Source organism: Typopeltis vanoorti, chromosome 3 (assembly GCF_054136105.1).
Source record: "Typopeltis vanoorti isolate ZY-2024b chromosome 3, IOZ_Tvanoo_1.0, whole genome shotgun sequence".
NCBI lineage: Eukaryota > Metazoa > Arthropoda > Arachnida > Uropygi > Thelyphonidae > Typopeltis > Typopeltis vanoorti.
In genome coordinates, this window is record NC_143551.1 from 176,568,878 (window position 1) to 176,592,679 (window position 23,802).

At 35.3% G+C, this 23,802-nt stretch overlaps 1 protein-coding gene across 5 annotated transcripts in view; it reads left to right on the forward strand.

The window, feature by feature from the left end:
- Window positions 1-23,802, forward strand: part of LOC150108763 (protein O-linked-mannose beta-1,2-N-acetylglucosaminyltransferase 1-like) — a 603,478-nt gene that overhangs the window by 408,560 nt on the left and 171,116 nt on the right. For all 5 annotated transcript variants that reach the window (XM_090416229.1, XM_090416227.1, XM_090416226.1 and 2 more), the window contains one exon: window positions 2,621-2,748. In XM_090416229.1, the coding sequence (XP_090272355.1) occupies window positions 2,621-2,748 (128 nt within the window). The remainder of the gene's footprint in view (window positions 1-2,620; window positions 2,749-23,802) is intronic.

A 23,802-nucleotide genomic window follows, 5' to 3' on the forward strand; every position in this document is an offset into this window, starting at 1 on the left:
GGATGAAAACAATTTTCTTTCAAGTATAATATGCATGCTTCAGCAGTATTAGAATTGCTTATGTGGAGAGTTCCCTGTTACAATAACTGATTTACAAATACACAGGAAAGAAATTCCACAAAAGTGACATGAAAACTGATGTCTGAGTAATTAATTTGTTAAATGAAACAAGCACTGGTGATAGAAAACACTCAGTAAGAAAAATGCAATCACAAGAAATACTAGAGGTAGAAAAGCCATGAAAAACTTTAAATTATCAAGTCATAACCTACCCATCACAGAGCTATACTATCTCCTAGAGTTTCATATTTTTATCCACTCATTCCTGAATTTTGTCATTGAATTTGTTTGTAATTCACTGCAACTGTCTTGAGGTATCCTTTGTACATTGGAACTGTTTGCCCTCAAATATTTTGGTACTTTACCAGAGCAGAGATTTAATTTAAATCTCTGCTCTGGTAATATAGTAGAGGTATATAGTAGAGGTAGTGATAATTCCTTTTGCACATTCTCATATGTGTGTGCTGATATCTCATCTAATCCAACTGCATTTACATTGAGATTCTGCTGTATATATACTGAATACTTCCAGTCCATCAGTCTTCTGTGTTATCAATTACTATCATATTTGCCACTGCATTGTCTTCACCTGGATGACATACCTTTTGCAAAGTGGTCACTCAGTAACTTGACTATTTTGTCTGCTTCAGTCATTTCTCAATCACCAGCATGCCTTAAAGTTATACTTAAGGTTATAGTCCTTCCTTTCTTGCTGCATAGTGAAAGAACTCTTTAAGATTTCCTGTGGCCTGCTTGGCTAATCTCCTCTCACAATCTAATTTTACCTTCTTTACTATGCTGGCCACCATTTTTGTCCTTTGTACTACTTAAGATCGGTGATCATCTTTCTTCTTATTACTCTCCATAGATTTTTGCAGTTTCTGCTTGATGATATAACTTATTCATCTAACTTTTACCTGATTTATCCTCCTTATCTGATATTGCTTCCTTTAGACATCTCCCTTATCCTTCTAATATCCTTCCTTTGCTGATTCGTATGCTCTCACACTGCATGTTTGGCAAACTTCCAAATCAAGACTTCATGCTCCAGATCCAGTATTCAGTGCATATCCACAACCTCTTTTGTACCTGCTAGGCAACCAAATATTTTGTCCTGTTCTCCACTTGTACCAGATTGCCTCATGTGCTGCCCTCCACAACAGTCTTTATGATGGCCTTCTTTTGGCTACAGTTCATCTAACATCAGCAGTATACACTCCTTACTCTATTTTCTCTATCCTCTCTGAAAATCCCATATCCTTGGCTTTCCATCCCTGCAATTATGTTATTTGCTATCAACCAAGTCTTATTAATGCCTAGTTTGTGAGGTTGCACCAACCAAAGACATACTTCTCCCTCCTTATTCCTGATAATTCTGGCATTACTACACATAAGTTGCAGTTATCTATTCCCCTTTGACCCTCACTGCCTGTACACCTTCTATTGATTACTCCATTATATTTAATTACTTGAAAAACTAGATTCTACTTTTTTTCCCTCATGGATGCCTTTATATGTGTGCACATACACTCACTCATCTTTACTCCCTCAGTTAACACTTGGGGATGGGGGGGGGTGAAGATGAGTGAGTGTATGTGCAATTTCCTTCACTTTGCATTTTCACACTCTCCATGAACAATGGTTTATCACAATACCTAACTTCAAAACCATTTAAGTGCATCTATCAGCTTTATATAAGGCCCTCCATCAAATTAGTCCAAAGGTCTACAAACTGCACTACCATTCCTTCAGCACAACTTACACATTGATTCATTAGCAATCATGATTCCCCTCCCCCCTTTCACTCCACAACTTGCTTCTCATAACATGGTAGCAATCTCAGTCTTGAATCTTTCACTCTTCTTTCTCACTTCTTCCAATAACTTGCATATATTCTCTTAGTCATTAATGTTTTTTGAAACAGTCAACTAACTCTTTCACTTTATACTTTTTCATTCTGACAGTCTCACTGATATCATTAATTTTTGCATCAGGTAAACAAGATCTAGTCATGCTGTCTTCAAGTATTCCTTTGATCATATAATCCCCATAAAAAAAACTTTCTCTCTTCTTTTGCTTTGTCATGCATTCCTTTTCTTATCTTTCACCTCTTCTTTTTTCTTCTCAGTTTTTTAATGCCCATTTCATGTTTTGAGTTTTTGCTTTCTTCTCTGAAGCACTCCATATAATCACACTATTTCTTTCATGATACATTTTGTTCTCCTGATTTTCTACCATCTTTCATCAAGAATCTTGCCAGTAGTTAAAATTTTTCACCTTTGAGTAAATGCATATAAAATACACTATAGGGGAGTGGAGAATATCAACATGCCACTTCAGGAGAATCATGTTATAATGGCTCACTTAGAAACTTACAACTGACTTATCTAAATCCATTTTTGCTATAGTCTATATGCTGACCATCATCATGAGATTATCACCTACATTTCTGAAAATTGAACAGTAGTAGTATTCTCATATTTCACAATAAATTTATGATAAACATAAATGATCTGATGTCTCAGACAAGATATGCTTATTTTCTTTTCTTGCCACTTAGAGAGTGAATGTGACTGGCCAGATACTGAAGAAAACAAGCGCCGTAGAGCATTTTGCAATCATATAGAAGGATATGGTAGCGTTTGTAGCTGTACGGATCCTGCACCTCTCACTTTTATTCCTGAATCAGTAAGTATTTATCTTAGTGAACTACTATAGCATTTAAATTTCAGTAGTAGCCAAGCATACCTAGTAATTTTACTTATGTGTAGGGCTCGACAAATATGCTTGCCAACTTGCCTTTAGCGAGTAGATTTTGTTAGCTAGTAAGTATCTGCAGACAGCATGAAATAGAATATTTTTATTTAATAAAAAAAAAATAACGTTGTGAACATCTTTTTAAGTTTAAAAAATAAATAAATATGCAGCACTACAGATCAATTTATGGAGTTTCTTTTGATTTACTGAGATATCATTAAAACAAATGGGAAGCTTGGGCAAATATTAAAAAAAAAAGTTTTTATTTATTTTATTTTTATTATTTTTTGCACGATGAGTAGGATTTTGAATAATTTATTGAGTCCTGATTTTATTATATATATATTCTGTTTTTATATATAAGTTCATTTTGATTTATAAACTGTCCTGTATGATGATATTGTTTTCATTACTTTCATGAATTTATAGCTCATCATAGGCCTCGTTGTGTGTTACCTACACATCATACCATGTCTCAAACCCATTCATTATCTCTGCATTTTTAAGCAAAAATCCTGCTCCTTAATACCTTCCTGATGTATTCCCAAGGAATGGCTTTTTTTTTCTCCCTCACCATTTTCTCACCACTGTCTGGAAAACTTGCTTATATTAATTCATTACAAATTCCTTCAGCAACATATAAATGTCTGCCATATTAGTCCTTTTCCTCATATCTTTCATGCTCTCATCAATTTATCCTCATTGTCAACATTTCAGAAATCTTGTATTTAAACTCCTCTCTGACCTCTTTCCAAAATCTTTTTTTTATATTTTTTACATGACAAGTATAATTTTGCATAATTTGTCGAGTCCTGCTTATATATAACCTCTTAGGTTGACCCCTTTCCAAAATCTTTTGGAAAGGGGTCATCTGTAAATCAAATCTTTGGACAAGTATCTTAAATATAGCTTAATGAAGGTCTTACAGCAGCATTCTCCATGCATTCGATGTAACAAATATGTAGATCCCATGGTTTTAGTTGCTTCAGATGATCAATTTATGATCAACTGAAGCAAAGAAACTCAACTTTCACTACTTTTACTGAGATTTTTCCTCATTCTTACTTTACTTCTATTTCCCCCTTTTTGTTGCTGTTGTTGGTACTTCTTCTAAAATAACTTGTATTTATTATTCAGATAAGCAAGTTTTTCTGCAATTCTTTTGCTCATTGTGCTTCATTTATTTATTTATTTATTTTTACTCTTTGTATATGAACAAGTTCGCTGCCAACTACGAATATACTCATAGTTGGTATATGAGCCTCACAAGCCAACTAGGAATATACTAGTATGTCGATTACCAACCTCCTATGCAAGCACGAGTTAATCCATGGTATAAGCACGTTAATTTGGCCCCTCATCCTCATCATCAAATTCCTGCCATGTGCTCTCAAGGGGTGTACAGGATATGATAGTACTACATGAAAAATTTACATCATTACTAACTTCCTATCTACAATTTTCCTCCAAATCAGTCTGTTACAAGTCAAGACTCAAACATTATCAGATCTTATATTTCTATTGTCTAAGGCACTTTGTACTGTATCAATCCATCTATATCTTGGTCTTCCTGTGGGTCAATTTAATGCCAATCTGGCTGAGAACACTTGTTTTGCTTTCCTCGCATATTCCGTTTAAGTGACCATGCCACCTGAGATTAGCTCCGCTAATGCATTCCTGGATGCTGACAATGTCTAGTTCTTTCTTAATATCCTCGTTTTTAAAACGATATTGCCACTGATACCATCTGTTCATGCCTCTAATCTTTCTCAGACTCTAATCTATCTTGCAGACGTAGCAGATTTATTTAGAAGTATAACATCATCCGCATAAAGCAAAGAGCTGACATTAACATTTCCAATTTCGATATCAGGTTTAATACCACTTTCCTTCATAATGTGATCCATATAGATAATGAATAACAGAGGGGATAATTTACATCCTTGTCTCACACAAGATTTACCATTAAACCATCTTCCTGTACTTCCCTGAATCCTAACTGCTGATTTACAACTCAAATAAAGACTAAGTATTGCTTGATATAATGCCCCATTGACACCATATAACTGTAGCGTATTGAATAGCTTCTCTCTTGGCACCTTGTCATATGCCTTTTCCAGATCGACAAAACTTAAATACAGATCTTTGTTATATTCCCATTATTTTTCTACTATTTGTCGTAAAGTGAAGATCTGATCCTGACAGCCTCTATTTGGCCTGAATCCAGCTTATTCTTCGCCAAGCTTTTCTTCCACAATTCTTCTCAACAGTAGGGAAATACCTCTGTAATTCTCACATTCAGTTTTATTTCCCTTTTTTATATATGTGTACTATGAGAGCTCTACTCCATTGGGAATTCATCCCTCTGTCCATGCCTTCTGAACTATGTAGTGCAGCCACTGTAAGACGTTTATACCACCATATTTAAGCATTTCTGGTCAAATATCTACTCCTGCTGCCTTTCCACATTTCAAGCCTTTGGCTTTTTCTATTTCAAGTATGGATATACTTGAAGTAGAAAACATTGACTGTATGCCTTTTGAGTGTGTTTTTACCACTCTGCTATCACTGCTTGTTTCATTTAGCAGTTTTTCGAAGTAATTACTCCATGCTTCAAGGATATCTTTTTCTTCTGTTTTCATGTCACCTTTATCATCTCTAATTCCTTTTAGCACTCTTTCCTCCATTTCTGAGCTGCTTCAACAACCTCCAAAATATTTTGCCACATTCTTGATATTTATTTTCTATATTTTTGCCAAAGTCCTCCCATGACTTTTATTTAGCTAGTTTTTGCACTGTGTTTAGCTTTCTTACATTTGTCTCTATATTCTCTAAGAGCACAAGCTGACTTATTTGCCAGGAACTTTTGATATGCTTTCTTCTTTTCTTTCACTGCCTCTTTAACTACCTGTGTCCACCATGTAGTTCTGGTGGACACAGGTAGTTAAACAGGCATGTGGTGGACAACCTCACCACATGCCTCTCTGGTTGAATCAATTAGGGTTTTCTTCAAGGTTTCCACTGAATCTCCAAGGTTTGGTTCCTGTTCTCAAACTCTTTCATTTTTTCTTCAATAATCTTTGTTCACATCTGAGAGCTGCTTGACTTTTATTCGCTTTAAAATTTTCTTTTCGATATGAAATTCAATTTTATCCTGCTGTGAAGACTAAGTAGTGATCACTTCCAATTTCAAATCCTCTGTGCACTCTAGTGTCCTGCACCAGATAGAAAACATCACTATCAACAATAACATAGTCAATGAGACTTTTCTTATTCCTTGCCTCTTCTCTCCATGTGAATTTGTGCCCATTTTTATGTTGGAATATGGTGTTAGTAATAACCAGTCCATGTCCTGAGCAGAAATCTAACAGGTATTTGCCTTTTTTATTAGCTTTGGTCTTTTCTCCAAATTTTCCTGAAATATTTTTGTATATCTCACAATCACTTCCTACTCTGCTATTTTGATCCCCAATAAGGACCAACTTTTCCTTTTTCATTGTGTCAGCTTTCTGTAGAGCCTCAAAAAATTCTTCCACTTCTGAGTAGAACCTTCTGTGGGACCATAGGCACAAATAAGTCTCATTGTTCAGTTCCCCATTCTGATATTTGCCCACATCACTCTACTTAAGACTGCCTGCCATTCAAGAAAATTAGCCTCATATTTTGTGTTGAATACAATGCCTATGCTTTCTTTTCCTTGATTGTCATTGCCTAAATATAACATTTTGTGTTTATTGTTTAGAAAGATCTCACCAGTTTGTCTTTTTTTTTTCATTCACCCCTATTATGTCGATCTGGTAATTATCTAATTCCTCAGCTAGCTCCATTTCTTTGCCATTCAGGCTTATTATGTTGATAGTACTGATCTTTAACTCTGGTGATGTTGAGTTTGAGTGTGTTTTTAGATTTTTTCAGTAGCTGACTTTTTGCTGTTCGCCCTGGTTACCTGGTGAAAACAACAAGGGCCTTGTTTAACCGGGTGATGCCCCAGCCGGCATGAAATTTTGTCATATTGTACCATCATTTTGTATATTGGTTTAAGCCAATAAGAATGCAATTTGGTCAGCTAAATCCCAAATTGCCAGCCTATCCTTGTTCGTTCAGTATCCTAGTAGATATCAAACAGGGTGCACCATGAGAAGGTTAGGATTGGACATTAGGTCAGAAGCCCTGTCTGGTTCTCCGCATTCCTTTTAAGGCTATGTGGAGGTCTCCTCTTAGTTATACAGCTTTGACCCTTAAACACCCCTAATTGGACCCTTGGCTTGTGAATAAAGCGGAGAGCACGTCTAGGGACTTTGTAGAAGGAAAATAATTTCAGCAAAAGTATAGTATATTATATGAGGTATTGTTGCATAAACTGTGTATTTATTAATGCAAATAAAACGATTTTTTGAAGTTTTTTCAACATATACAGTATATTTATATACGATATATCATCATCTGAGTCGTCTGTAGGATTAATCATCTTTGGAATTGGAACCAAAGAATTCATTCCATTCATCATCACTTATATTAGCGTAAGTTTCTAATTATTCATCAGTAAGCTTTCTTTTACCGGCCATGGCATAATTGAAGGTTTTTATTTAGATAATTTTAAATAATTGTAGGACTAGACGCAATAAACCTTACTGCACTGAATACTGAATGTTACTGACTCTGAACTCAAGTTACGTAGTCATCAGCACATGTAAGACATAGGTGGGGGGGGGGTGATATGAGATTAATTATAGTTGGCGTATGAAACAAAATTCTGTCTGATAAGCCAGCTACGAGATAACTCGTTACTGACCTTGTAGAAGTGAAAGTGCTTGGCGTGTGGTAACAAACTCTGCCTTAGGAGCATGGCAGCGAACATGTTAATTGCTTCATAGCTAAATTTTGACTCTTGCCCTGTTTGCTTATGAAAACAGCAGGACTTTGTTTCATGTTATGACCTAGTTAACTATGATAACTAGGTCATAACATGACCAAATTATCATAGTTTTTCATGTTTTCATTATGCATTATTATTATATTTTGCCATCATAATTTTAGTTTCATATAATATAGAATATAAGAAGTTAGTCATTTGTTCAGCCTCTCAAGGCACACTGTGTTTAGTAGATGTTCACCAAGTTGAAAATCAAGCCTTGACCATCCTCCAGTTTTTTGTATTCCTTATGTAAAACCATGCAAGTCTCTTATTATCTAATTTCAGTCCTTGATCATAAAGATCAGTACACAAACATGGGCTATGCCCTGAGTTATGATCCTTTTCAGTGTGCTAATATCCTGTTGGCTGTAATTAAGAGTAGACAGTCATTCATGTTTTCATATGCCAGGAGTTTCACTTTCTTTATTCAGATAGTTATATGCTGGTAATCTATCTCTCTTGCACATCATTGCTTCAACTCTAAGAAAGACTATGTTACATCTGTCACTTTGAAAGTGTCTTCTATAATAAACATGAAAAAAAAATTTATATATATTTTTTACAGAATAATTCTGTATAGAACATAAAATAGTGTATATATAAAATAGTAATAGTGTAAAATAAAAATAATGAAATAAAATATACTGAAATAATTGTAAATTGCAATAAACTCATTATGCAGAATAAAAACAGTGAGATAAAAAACAGATTGAGTGAGAAATTCTGCATAATTCAAAATAACATGCTGAATGGTTAATATACCTGCTTTCCAACCAGCAGACTGTGGGTTCAAATCCTGCCATGGATGTATGTGATTGTCTTTAGGTGGGAGATAAATGTTAGTGCCAAGTATGAGACCACTGCCCTGCTTATTGGAGGCCTGAAGTCCCTTGAAAAAGTTCCATGTTGGGTCCCTAAATCAGGGTTTCTGGACTATCTGAAAAATGCAGATATATAATTGATAAAAATAGCAAAAAATATATCCTTAGCCTACCCATGATATGATACATAATGTATTGGAGGTTTTAATGTCCTATTGACAGCACTAGGAAAGGATTAAAAACTAATTTTAATGCTTCCAGTATTTCATCTCAGTCACTGAGACATCTTCAGGGAGTACAAATAACACTTGTAACACACTCAGAGACAACACAATACTAAATGAAACACATGGGTGGCTCTAAAGTCCTATCTAGGTGGTGTACCACCTATGGGTGTTTGTAGATGGCCCAGGATTTAACTGGGAGCTCCTATGATTGTCTGTAGTCTAAATCCAAGAATCCAGTATGATGGAAAAGGAAAATAACAGTTTACACTTCCTAGACACCTTAGTAACACACCTTTTGAATGGTAACTTCTCCTTCACTGTATATAGAAAACCCATCACACAGGCAGATGCATCCACAAACTTTCCCACCACTACCCTCTCAACAATATGGCATCATTAAAATTCTAACCAATATAGACTATAATCTTTGTTCAAGTGGAACTTCTCTTTCAGCTGAACTCACCTATATATGCACCTTCCTATCGAATGGCTACAGTGATTATAGAATTAAAAAAATAATAATAATCAGTTCCTCTCCCCCATTCCTCTTCAGAAGGATTTCAGAAATGTAAATACCATCCCTTATGTCCATTGGCACATTGGACAAAATAGCCAGGTTTTTAAAGTACAACCTCTACACAGCTTTTAAGTCCCACCAGTACCTTGCTGCCCTTATTCTTTCTACCAAAGATCAGCTCCCTTCTCTCTCTCTCTCTCTCTCTCTCTCAATGCCTGAAGTATATAAAGTATCCTGTTTCTGCAAGTTGGCTTATTTCTGACAGATAGGTAGATCAGCCACTGTCCATTTAGATGAAGACAAATCTTACATCTGCAATAATGACTATTGACTATGGTAGTCAATCTGGCCTTGCAGATGCATTGGACACCACTCACGGGATCTTCTGGAAGAAAACCACCATAGTAAATTTAAAAAGGAAAGATTGTTTTTGGAATCTGCAGTGGCACTCAGAAATCAACTTGATCTTAACAAATATGGACGCATAAAACTTCCCAAAATTTGGGAAACAATAATCGTAAGAGGTTCCAGTTTACATCCCAGGTCACCTATTACTCTCTGAAGATGACTGAGATGAAATATTAAAAGCATTAAAATTAGTTTTTTATCTTTTCCTAGTGTTGTCAATACTCCATTAAATCTTTACTATGATGTTTTCTCGGCACTCAAGCCTTCACACATGGGTACATAATATACTATAGGTTGGTAAATAACCTTTCATGGGTCAGAGCAACATTAAAAAAAAAAAAAAAAAAAAAAAAAAAAAAATTGACAGTGATGGTAAAGACATTTGTTTACTTCATATTTATGTATGTGAGCATAATAATCGGTACATGTGTTTGAGTTCAGTATTTAAACCATAAATTACACTATAACCACAGTAATTAACTTTAATGAAATGAAAGTACAGATATTTCATACTGAAAGTAACAGTACATCATCAGTGTGTAGAAACAAGCAAATTAAAGAAATGGGAATACAAGGTACATACAGCAGTTGGTGGTTTACCAATTAAAAACTGTTGCCGCTTGCTAGAAATTAATATTAATAAATAATATTATTAAAAACTATTTTTGCTGATTTCCAACTTTTGGGAGAGAGAGACGATCATTCAGATTTGGTTGGTGTAAAAGGGCTTCGCAACTTTCTTTGAATAGGTGTTCATATTTAAACCTGCTTCTATGGAGAAGACGAGCTTCATCCCACTGGATACTGTGTTTAGTGTCGATACTGTATTGTGCCATACCAGACTTTTAGTATTGAAGTTTTTAATTGGTAAACCACTGACTGTTGTATGTACTTTGTATTCCCGTTTTCGTTTGATTTACTTGTTTCTACGCACTGATGTACTGTTATTTTCAGTACGAAATATCTGTACTTTCATTTCATTAAAGTTAATTTAATGAAATTAAATTTCTTACTGTGGTTATTGTGTAATTTATTGTTTATAGTCATGCCACAGATACCTTTTAAAGATTATCTGTATTTAAGTCCTTTGTTAAAAGGAATAGATTATGATTATTAATATAATTATATACACTCCATGGTGTCAGAAGACTTATCATAGGATGCACACACTAACCATTATTTATACAATACCTATCATGTCTCTTAAACTCATTCACTGTAAGGGAATTCATCACCATCTCTGATAATCCATTCGTGCCATTCACCATTCCCTCCAAGCCAAAAAATCTAGTCTTTCACAGTCTTACCTAACTTCCAGGGATGACCACCTACCCCTTGTTCTCTCTCTCTATTCATCATGTATTAAAAATTTCTTTCATATCAAACTTATAGAACTCTTTAATTTCTGTCTTGTCTCTTTTCATTCTGTTAACTATGCTTTGCAACCCACACACCTTTAATCTGTCCTCTTGGAAATAGTGCAGGAGATCCAAAGCCACTTGGCTTTGGATCTCCTGCACTATTTCCTTATCTTCAAGAAACCTAAATAACCAAATCTCTTCCCATTAGTTAAGATGCAACCATATCACAGCCTTATAAAGACGAATAATACCTTCTTTATCTCCACTTGTGTGTTCACCTTGAATCTATTTTGCCAGCTTTTGCATTGTCCTCTGAACTTCAGCTCTCTCCCACCATCACTCCAAATTCCTAGCCTCACTTTCCTGCAATCTAGTAATACTTAGCATGTAATCCATTCATACCAAAGTGTACAACCTTACATTTGAGGAATTCCAGGTGGCATATTGTGAAACAATTGTGTTTGAAGAGCTCCAAAAACTAAGCTGTTTAGTTTTTAAAAAAATAGCATTATCAGTTAAATTGTGTAGAATTAGACTGTATTTTGAAGTTAATTAGTTTTAAGTTAAAAGTTTTGTTTTAAATATTGTTAATTTAGTATTTTTGCACTTTAAGTTGCATAGCATAGCACATGGCACCAATGCAAAGCAGAACAATGGCATCCAAAGTGTTATTGAAAGAATTTAACCAAAGGAACTTTGCACTGCAAAAGGTATGCATTACTGAAGACAAATGGAATTTGGTTTGAAAGTGATAGTGGTGGGAAAGTGTGCCAAAAATGCTATGAGAGAGAGAGGGGATCAAGATCGAATGTGTCTCAGATCAACAAAAGAATAGTATGACTGACGTAAAAAAATGAAGAGTTGGCCATAAAATGTTACACAGAGTTGATACACAAGGTGGAGCTGGAGAGAATGCAGAAATGTCTGGCGAGTGGGTCAGCTGATAACAGAAAGAAAGAAGTGTGAGATAAGAGAACTGGCAGCTTGACCAAGAGAGAAAGAAAAATGAGTCTTACATGGCGATTCAATCATAAAAGGCACAATCAATGAGAGATTAACACAATCATACTTTCCGTGTGCAAAAATTAATATTAGTGAGGCTGTTATAGCACAAAAAGAATAGGGTGAAAGAGATGATCATCTTGGTTGGAACAAATTATTTGAAAGGAAAGTATGGCACGAACAAGAATTATGCAACTGTGGCAACAGATAGTGAGTCTGTTGCCACAGTATGACAGAGTAGAGCTGAGAAGAAGGGCCATAGTAGTGAATGACTCATTGCATATGTTATGCAGGAGTTGTGTGGAGTGAGTTTGACGGGTGAAAGGACCTATACAAGAAAGATGATTTGCATCTGACGAGGTGGAGGGAGTTGAGTGGATATGCAGACATTGAGGCCATTATCCTTTGCCCACACTGATAATTTATTTAAATCATTCTGCAGGATCTATCACCTTTATTAACTATTATCTTTCTAATTTTGCATCATTATCAGCTAACAACTAAATACTTGGGTCATTCCTATTTATTCTACAAATTAAATGGTAGTGGTCCTGATACAGAGTCCTGAGGCACTCTTCATGCACTACTCTCAGGATTAGCAAAACTCCTTCCTTCCCCCAATCTATGCCATCAGCTTAATATCCATTCCGATTTGTTTCAGCTTACATAATTTTCCATACACTATTTTGTCAGATGTCTTTGTAAAATCCAGCAGAATCATCATATAGTCATTTCCCTTATCCAATTCAGCTGTCGCTCTTATAATTCCCAGATATATGGGAGCCAATGTTTTATGTAATAACCGCCAAGGACTTTGTGAATAAAGGTGTGAAATATTTCTTGTATGTGAGAGAAGCAATGCATACAAGGAGCACAAGAAACTACATCACAAAGAAACAAATCATACATTCTAAATGCTCATGATTATAATAAATCAGGTATCACTCTGATTAAAATTATATTAAAAAGTTCACAAAACTAGCGGATTAGGATGAGGAGAAAGAAATGTTACGTTGCCATTGCAGAAATCCTAACAAATGGAAGTGAGTGTTTTGTGTGTCTGTTAATTTGGTAGATGCTTCCCGTTAATGGGAGTTATGTGCCACTTGATTTTAATTGTTTACTCATAGCATTGTTATTTTAAACTGTAATTGAAGACAGCTTAGTTGTTTAGGATTTATGGCTGAAGGAACTCAAGCTAAAAGGACAAATTGCTCATGGATGCTTAGATAAAAATGTATGATGTCACCATATTATTGTATTTAGAATGATAAACAGATTCTCGATAATAATAAAATAGCTTGAATTAGGAACATTATTTCCTTGAAATAAAGAAAAATGCTGATTTTGAAAAATCACAATGAAAACTTTAAAAATCACTGAAGAAATAATTGAAAAAAAAAAAAAAAAGAGTAATTTATTATTGCTAAATGGAAATCACTATAGGAATAATATTACCATAGAATTTCTCTGAAGTCTTGGGCTTCTCGTGGGAGGTTTACTTTAGGCACCATATAGTCTATAATCCATTCTTTAAACTCATCTGTTGTCTTACCACCATACTGGGCAATATATATAGATAGTAAGTGCATGAAATCTCCCATGCAATAAAACCTACTTCTTACTTACTACCTCTTGCACAACTTCTAAGGATGAGACTCTTGCCCTTCCCCTTCTTCTGTCCTTAGAAAAATCTCAATGTTACCTGAACATCATCAGGGAGTCGTCAGATCATTAGCTACATTCATAACATGAATCACAATAATAATCATAAAATATGCATATACTAGCTCGTGTTGCAGGTGAAGTATTTGAGTTCAAAGGAACAATTGTAAAAGTTGCGTAAATAAAAAAAAAAAAAAAAAAAATATTTTTTTAAAATTATGAACAATTAATAGTGATCACTTCCCAAAACTTTCAGACTGAGTGATTGGACAATTTTGTAGTATTTCATGTTTCAAGGAAAGCACAAGCAAATTTAAACTTGCTGGAATGAAATTTTGTATGGTTCCAGAAAACTCTGTGCCTAGTGGCAGTAGTGTGAGAAGTAAAGCCAGACATGTCAGATTTCAAAAATGTAATATATAGTCTGTATCGACTGAGCTATGGAGAGACCTGGGTTCGATTCTCGTCCCAGTCTCTGGTCTCTTTCGACGAAAGGTGAGTTAGCCAGTCTTGTATGGAGTAGGGGGTTTTTTTCACCGAAAACTCGGTTTTTTGTACCCAGAACAGGCAAGCTGGCCCCATGAACATACAGATTAGTCATGAATATTGCCCTTAGGGTATGCAACAGAGGAGTGATAAACCGGCTGCATTAATTCGTCATAAGCCCCTCATTGGGGGGGGAAACTGAACCTGTCCTAAGAGATGGATGGGAAGGATAGAGGATAGAATATAGTCTTGATGATCTTCAATTCTAATTAAGGAATGGCCAGTCTATCCAAAATAGCATGTCATCTTTGCTATTCTGGTCTTGCTTCTCATGCTAGACACAGAGTTCTTTGTAATCAGGCAAAATTTTTCATCCAAGCAAGTTCGCATTTGATCATCTTTTCCTTGAAATCATCCAAACCTCAACTTCTCGGACTGCATGCCAATCTCTAAGTTTAGAGAAGTGATCACTATTAATTGTTCATAAGTTTTTTAATAATTATTGAAAATTATTTTTTATATATGCAATTTTTACAATTGTTCCTTTGTACTCTAATAGTGTAATCATATACTTCAGCTGAATACATAATACAGTGGCCTAATAGCCTAAGTTGCTTGCGCTGTAAATCTAAATAAACCAAACTTCGGCTGTGATCACAACACAAGCCAGTATACGCATGCTTTATAGCATTGTGATTTATATTTTAAATGTAGTTAACTGTCTGTCTGATGTCTACATAAATTGGATGAAATATATGGGAGTTTTTGAATAAAATTCTGTATATATACAGGGTGGCCATAAAATAACTTTCCATCTTTGGAGGCATCTGTAGCTAAAACCAATAAACAGAATGAGACCAAATTTTATATTGAGACTTTTGAAGGCATGGGGAGATGATTTCTGCGAAAAAAAAGATTTAGTACCAAAAGTTGCCAATAGGGGAAATTTTGGCACTGGTGGAGCCAAAAACAAGTGGATAATTACATTAAAGGCAGATAAAATGGAATGATAACATTTCGACGGTGTGAGCGACAGCCGCATCACTCATTCCATTGTAACGTGCCACATACAATGTGGCACGTTACAATGATAATTAAACTAAAACAACTTCAGAACACATGCAATTTACTGATAAAAAAAAAAAAAAATACTAGTTGTGTTGGTGGGTGGTAGTAGAGGTTTGGTGTAGTGGTGAAGACGGAAAGTTGTACAGTAGGTGTCCTCCTGTGATGAGTCTACGGACTCCTTGGAGGTGTCACGAATAATAATAAATAATGAAATAACTTGCGAGAACACAGAAATTAATGTAGTGATTGAACTCGCAGGAAATAATGTTTTATTCATCAGAATCAGGGTCCCCTGGACCACATACACGATTTTCAATGTGCTGACCTTTCTTGTGTACAACAAATTGCATCCGGTGTGCAACATGCTCTACAGCTGAGCGTAAGGAGTCTGATTGGATGTTCATAACAGCCCGTTTTATGTTCTCTTTCAAGACATGCAAGTTGGGAACGGCACCAGTATAACGGATTTCAAATACCCCCACAGCCAAAAGTCGCATAAAGTGATGTCTGGGGATCGAGGTGGCCATACCATCGGAAAGAACTGATTACTGACATGCTGGCGTAAAAGGCACTGTACTGAATGTTCAATGTGTGACCGTGCTCCATCCTGCATAAGAATTATGGAGTCCAAACATTGTCTTTGCTGCAATTCAGGACTAACAAAATTTTCCAGCATTTGTCGATAAACCTCTTCAGTAATGGAGCAGGTTACAGGACTTGTAGGGGTAATATGCTCAAAAAAGTATGGTCCTGTTATGAAATTGGCTGTGAAGCCACACCACACGGTTTCTTTTGGAGAATGCAGTGGTACTTGCTGGATTGTTTGGGGATATTCAGATGCCCAAATTCTGCAGTTGAGTGTTGACTGACCCATTCAGATAAAAATGAGCCTCATCACTCCACAATATTCTCCAAGGCCAGTCATTGTCGACCTCCATTCGGGCAAGAAATGTTAGTGCGAAGGTCATGCGCTTATCATAATCTGCGGTAGTTAGTGCTTGCACACGACTGAACTTATACGGATAGAAGTGAAGCATTTTCCGTAAGATTTTCAAGACTGTACCATAAGCCATATCAAGTTGGTGAGCTATGGCACGAGCACTTGGACCAGTACTGGTCCCTGTGTCATCGAACACCGCAGTAGCAGCGTCTGTTACTGTCTCTTCTTGCACTGCTTTCCATCCTCTGCCAGGTCTAACTCCTAGTGATCCAGTTTCTTCAAACTTCTCAATCATAGCTCTCAGTGCTGCAGCTGACATAGGACCTGTACACAGGTTATGAAGCCTTCTAAATTCCCGAAGGGCCACTACGGCATTGCACTGTTTAAGGTAAAACAACTTAACAAGTAAAGCACGCTGAGGCAAGGTAGGACACATATTAAGCACAATATATTAGTCAGTCATTCGAATAACTGCCCGAACGTTCCCAATCTCTTTTTAAGTGGAATTGGTGGTGCTGCTGTCACATACTCGCCGTAAAATTTGCATAATCCTTTTTACCTGTTTACTGCAAATATTTGACTGCTTTCGGCTCTGCCAGTGCCAAAATTTCTCCTACCAGTGACTTTTGGTACTAAATCTGTTTTTCATGGAATTCATCTCCGCATGCTTTCGAAAGTCTCAATATAAAATGTGGTCTTATTCCTTGTATTAGTTTTAGCTACAGATACCTCCAAAGAGGGAAAGTTAATTTATGGCCACCCTATATTTTTTTTTTTTTATATGTGTAAGCCATGTGAGTTTAAGTATACCTAGTATACATGTTCCATTAAAATTGTTTATTAGAAAAATCTCACCAGTGTCCATCCTTTAAATACCCTTGAGCAGCTTATTGTCCATATCATCCTTCCATATTCTGTCTTTTTATCATTTAGTGCACAGATGTCCTCAATCCAAACTCATAGCTGCTTTTCACAGTCCTATTATTTTGTTACCTACTTTTTTGTAGGTAACAAAACAACTTAACATCTTCCATCCTTCAGACCTCATTTTAGTATGGGGATCTGAAGTTTCCATGTATTAATTAAATTATTAATTCTTTTCACTTTATTTTTGGAATCCCATAATTAACCAGTGTATTGGAACATTTTCTTGCCTTAGTCAACCCCCCCCCCCCTTCTCCACACACACACACACACACACACAGAAAACCTATGAGGCCTGTAGATACCTGCAAAACATAAATGCAACCTATTAGCCACTACAGACCTCTCCTTTAGAACCTCACATTTGATAAATCTTCTTCTGCTTTTTATTTAATTAAAAATATTATTAAACATAATTTTTTTTTTCTAAGAAAATGTTTGTGTTAATACCATACATTTTGTTAAGTAACATATACTGATGGATAAAATACTGAAGTTTACATAGCAACATGCTGGAAACAAAACTTGACTGTACACACTGCCTTTATAAGGTGAGAAAACTCATTGCAGGGTGGATTACCGATTTAGTAATGCAATTTTACTCATATTGCACTGTGTGTGTAAAAAAAAAAAAAAAAAAAAAAGCTCCAGTATGGCATTTGGAACAGCATATGCCCTTTGGCTAAAATCTGGGACATCAACTTTTTACTTAGAGAGCATCTCATTATAGAAGAGTGGCAACACTGTCCACTGAGATCTTCATTCTCCAACCTTTTAAGCTGTGGAATAAAATCCCTCTGTTAAATTGATCATTTCCTGGTGTAAAACTACTCTCCTGCTTATTGTAGGTCTGAAACATCAATTGGGAGGGGGGGGGGGGGATAATGATCACTGAAAAGAAGTAGCTATAGTATTCAACACTAAATATGAGGATAATCTTGAATAGCAAGCAAGCCACTCAAGAAGATTATCCTTGCATTTTTCCAAATCACTTAACTTGAATTTTAGAGTGATATGAGAAAATATGAAAATGGAGAACTGGACAGTGAGACTTATTTGTGCCTATGGTCCCACAGAAAGTTCTACTAAGGAAGAAATTAATTTGTTGAGCCATTGGAGAAGGCAGCTAACACAATTAAAAAGGAAACGTTGGTCCTTTTTGGAGATCTAAACAGAGTAGGAAATGATTAACATATAAAAGACAAAAATATTTTTCAAAAATTTGAAGAAGGGAGAAAAACAAATAAGTACCTGCTGTTCAGGTCAGGACATGGACTAGTTATTACTGACACCATCTTCCAACAAAAAAAAAAGGGGGGGGGGGTGCTCAAATTCACATAGAGAAGATGCGAGACATAAAGGTCTCATTGACTATTTTCCACTGGTTCAGAATCCAAGAGTATGCAGAGGATTTGGAATTCTAAGTGGTCACTATTTAGTTATGAGCAGGATGAAATTGAATATCATATTGAAAAGAAGAGTGTATCAGAAAGTTTTAAAACGAATTAAAGTTGAGTAGCTTTCAGAGGTGAACTGTAGACTAAAATACACAAATTATTCAAGAAAAAATGAGTTTGAAAACAAGAACCCAAATTTGGAGATTTGGTGGCTTACCATGAAGAAAACATTGATTAATTCAGCAAGAGAGGAATGTGGTAAGGTTATCTGCAAGGATAGAAAAATCAGAACTCCATAGTAGTCTAAAGATGTTTAAAAAAAAGTGTAGTCAAGAAAAAGAAAGAAGAAAGTATATCAAAAGTTCCTGCCAAGTGAGCTTGTACTCAGAGAATATAGACAAAAATTGAGAAGTCAAAGCACTAAAACTAGCTAAACAAAAGTCATAAGAAAACTTTTCTTTAGCTAGTTTGACAATATATAGTGGAAATACTTCAGAATGAAAACAAATTGAAATAAATCGGAGACAAATTGATTGAAATAGCGAATTCATACAAACATCTAGGACAATCATTACAAACAGCCATAAATTTGATAATACACTTTCAGCTAAGAATAAGCAGGAGGGAAAAATTTTTAACCCTTATCAAGAAATTTTTTAAAACAATTTGCCCAAAACTGCGCAAGAAGAAAGATCTATAACCAATGTGTAATACTTCTAACAATGATCTGTGGTAGTAAAACCTTAAGTTTGACTAAAACTTAAGAGAAACTGAAAACAACACAAAGAAACATGAAATGAGCCATTTTGGGAATAACCTGGTTAGATAAAAAGAATAATACTTGGATAGGGAAGCAAACAAAGGTAATGGACATTGCCTTAGTAATAAAATGCATCAAAGCCCTGTTCAAGACATGTTATGAGAACGTCTAACATCATTGACACCAAGAACTGAATATCAGAAACCAGATAGACTGGTGGTGAGATAGGATGATGAGATAACAAGATGTTATAGACATTTATGGTGGAGAGATGCACAAGATTGACTGAAATGAAAGAGGCATTTGTCCAACTTTGAACTGAAGAAAGCTGTTCATGGTGATGATGACATCTGGAAATGGCAATGATGAGATGCTGAGGGAAAAACTTTTCAAAATGCTACAGTTGTATGGTGTAAATGGGACATTATATCAAGCAATACTTAGTCATTTGAGTTGTAAGAGAGAAAGAGATATGAAGATGCTTTGATATTAAATCTGGTGTGAGACAAGGGTGCACATTATCTCCACCATTATTCATCATCTATATCGATCATATTATGAAGATGGTATTCAACTTGATATTAAAATTGGAGATGGTAATCTCAGCTCTTTACTTTATTCAGATAATGTTATACCTCTAAATAAATTTGCTACAAGTCTGCAGATTCCCTCACTAAATTGATTAACTGTTGCAGTAAAATTTAGTATGAAAATCATCAATAAAAGCACAGACAATGGAAATAGGCAAAACATTGACAATATGAACTGTATCCTTAATGTAGAACAAGTAAAACATTTTATCTACTTAGGCATAATATTTAGTGAAGATAGTAAATTAAATATGAAAATAACAACAGAATTATCAAAGCTGTATGGTCTGAAGGCAAATGAATAAATTTATATTGAATAAGAAAGAAATTAGTCAAAACATTAAAAAGTCAGTGTGGTCAAACCAGTTAACTTATGGATCTGAGAGCCGAGTTAGAAATTAAGCAGTTGATCAAAGACTGGAGACCGCAGATATGAGTGTTCTGAGAAAAATTAGGAGATAAAACCGATATCATTGGCAGCATCATATTAAAAATGAGAATATTAGGAAAGAACTTGACATTGCTAGCATTTAGGAATATGGTAGCAAAACTAAACTCAGTTTGTATGATCACTTAAACAGAATAGGATATGAAAGTTTAGAACAAGAACTTGTTTCTAGGTGGATTGATACAATATTAATTGCCTTAGAAGATAAAAATATAAGATCTAATAATATTGGCAAGTATTGACAGATAACATATTAATTTGGAGGAAAGTTTTTAATTGGAAGTTAGTAATGATGTAACTTTTCAATCTGGTACTATCATAATATTGTGTACACCCTTTGTGGATACATGTTAGGAATTTGACAATGATGATCATCATCATGTGTATCAGACTATTCTGGTAAAAAGAATCTGGGCGTGGTCTGCATATACCTGCAAGTTAACAAATGTAACTAGAACATCTGATCTCAGTTTGAGACCATGGTAAATAGAAGAAAAAAAAATGGATATCCCCTCCTTTAGTTCATGCATCTGTCATAAACTTGGAGGGAGAGGAGGAAACATCAAGTAGCAGGAGAAAAATGAGGCTTCTCTGAAAGTTGAATATGAACATTGATTAAAAAAAAAAATGTTTATATGGTTGGATTTTTACTATTACACTAATAGTCATGGGAAAAATGTTTTATATATAATAAATGTGTACACCATCCAGCTTTTGTTTTGTTCTTGTTCTTGAAGGAACTCTGACACTGTATGAGACCAGCTAGTTCATTTTCCATAGAAATGACTAGACTCAATAATTATTCTAACCAGATGCAGTTTGACTGGAGAGATTGGAAGGATCTCTCCAGTTCAAACTGTATGAGACATGGCAGAGTTCCTTCAAGTAAGAGGGGGAAGAAAAAGCTGCATAGCAAACAAGATTATTACATATAATACACTATGCAAGTCACAGTTCTTTGCATATTGGATGAGTGAAATGTATTACTAGAGAATACCAAATGAATTTTATTTTAAAAAATGTTTGACAGATGCGGTTAAAGGAGGGATCTTGCAGTAAATTTTGTGTTCTCACAAATGTCATGAAGAGATTGATTATTTTATTATTATTATCTGAGACCTCCGGGGAGTCAAGGACTCATTGAGGAAGGCTATAAATCACCCAAACCAGCTATCATACCTTCCCTTAAATTCATTCACATTAGATGCACTTACTATCCCTAAGGGCAAATTATTCCACTCACTCACTTCTCTCTGGGAGAAAAACCTAACTGTTATCCCCTTTCTTGACTGTGAACAAACTCAACTTCCATGGATACCCTGTGTTCTCTCCCTACCTTCCATATAATGAAATATATCATCAGTTGATATCCTATAACACCCATTCAAAAGTTTATAGACCTCTATCATATCACCCCTCTTTCTCCTGAATCCACATACTCTCAATCTGTCCTCATAATCTAAATCCCATAATCCAGATATAATCTTTGTAACTCTTCTTTACACCCTTTTCACAGCTTCTTTATCCCCTTGGAACTCAGGCGATCAAATCTATGCACAATAATCCAGCTGTCTTATCAAAACCTTACAAAGAGGCTAAATGACTTCCTTATCCTTACATGTCAAGGTTCACTTCAACATCGCAATTATCCTCTGAGTTGTATTTGCAACTTTTGCAATGTGACTTTTGAACTTGAAATTCTTATCCACCAATACACCAAGATCCCTTGCTTCTTCAGTTTCTTGTAGCATAACCCTGCTATAATATGCCGCTGGTACTCTAATCATGCCAGTGTGCATAACTTTGCACTTGCTAACATTAAACTGATAGCCATTTTCGTTTGCCCAAATTTCCAGTCTATTCAAATCATTTTGTAATTGCTGAATATCAGTAAGCATCCCTGATTGCCCTGCCTATCTTCACATCATCAGCAAACAATTGCACATCTGATGTTAGATCCTGCCTGATGTCATTAATGTATAGACTAAACAATAATGGCCCAAGGACTGAACCCTGAGGTACACCACTGGTCACCTTAAATCTGTCAGATTCACGCCCACTATATACCACTTTTTGATATCTGTCTGTCAGCCATCCTCTGATCTAAGTCAAGAGTTTATATTTCAATCCCATATTCTCCAGTTTATACAACAGTCTTTCATGTGGTATCCTATCAAATGCCTTAGAAAAATCCAACATTATCATAGTGTATCCATTCCGTTTATCCAACTCGGCCATAACATTATTATAAAATATGAGCAAATTGCTAAAACACGGCCTTCTTTGCATAGTATAGCATGATTTTCTACCCATTTCTATATGAGAGTTCTTACAAACTTCTCTAAAATCTTCACTACCACACCAGGGATACTTATAGGTTCGTAGTTAGGCACATCATTTTTTCACCACCGTTGTTCAATGGAACTATCATACGTTCCTTTGAACAATGGTGGTATCATTACTGAGCTGAAACTCGTTATACAAACATGTGAAAGACGTAGCCAATTCGGCTGAACATTTCCTTAGCAAATGGACTGATACTCCATCTGATCCTATAGACAATTTCTTATCCAGGTTTTGCACAGCTCTTCAATCTCATTTTCATGAACCTCTATCTTTCTCTATGTCTCTTTAAGACTATCTCTATAAGACTATAGAGATTATATAGCACTGTCTTTATAAGACTATCTCATTATCTTTTGACACTCAAGTACCATCTGCATTCAATGAAGTTGTTCTTTCATATTCATTCATTCATTCTTTTTTTGCTTGCAGTGCAACAATAAAATTCTTTTTGATTGACTTTATAAGCTTTCATGGCCAATTTCTTTTCATACTCCGCTTTAGTTTTCCTCATAATATTTGTTACTTTTCTGATCTGAGCTTTATATATTTCATAACTCCTCTCACTCTTATACTCATATTTTTCCACATCATCTTCTCGTGGATCTCTTGCTTAATAAGGTTGCACATCCATTTCCCTCCCAACCTATTTATTCTTCAAAGACTAGAGATACCACCTCATTTAAGTACTTTTTCCCCCATCAAAAAGATTCCCATGGATTGCTGATATTTTCCCCATTCAGTAATTGATAGTATTCTCCTAAGTTGATCATAATTTCCAGCTTTGTAGTTCAGCATATAACCTGTTTTAATTGGGTCATCAATACAATTAGATTCTTCCCAAGAAAGTACAGCATGATCACTGTCACCAATTGGTGTAAAATAGCCATATTCTTGACAGACCCCTTCTGACGCTATGAGCAAATCCAACACTCTTTGACCTCTAGTTCCTTCTTTCACGTGCTGCTTGAGAAAGTTGTCTCACAACAATTCAATAAATTCCTCTTCTTTCTTATCATGAGATTTCTCTTTTACCCAATCAATGTTTGGATAATTAAAGTCGCCCATAATGATAATTTGTTTGGTACCCATAAGGCTAAATTGGCGATGCAT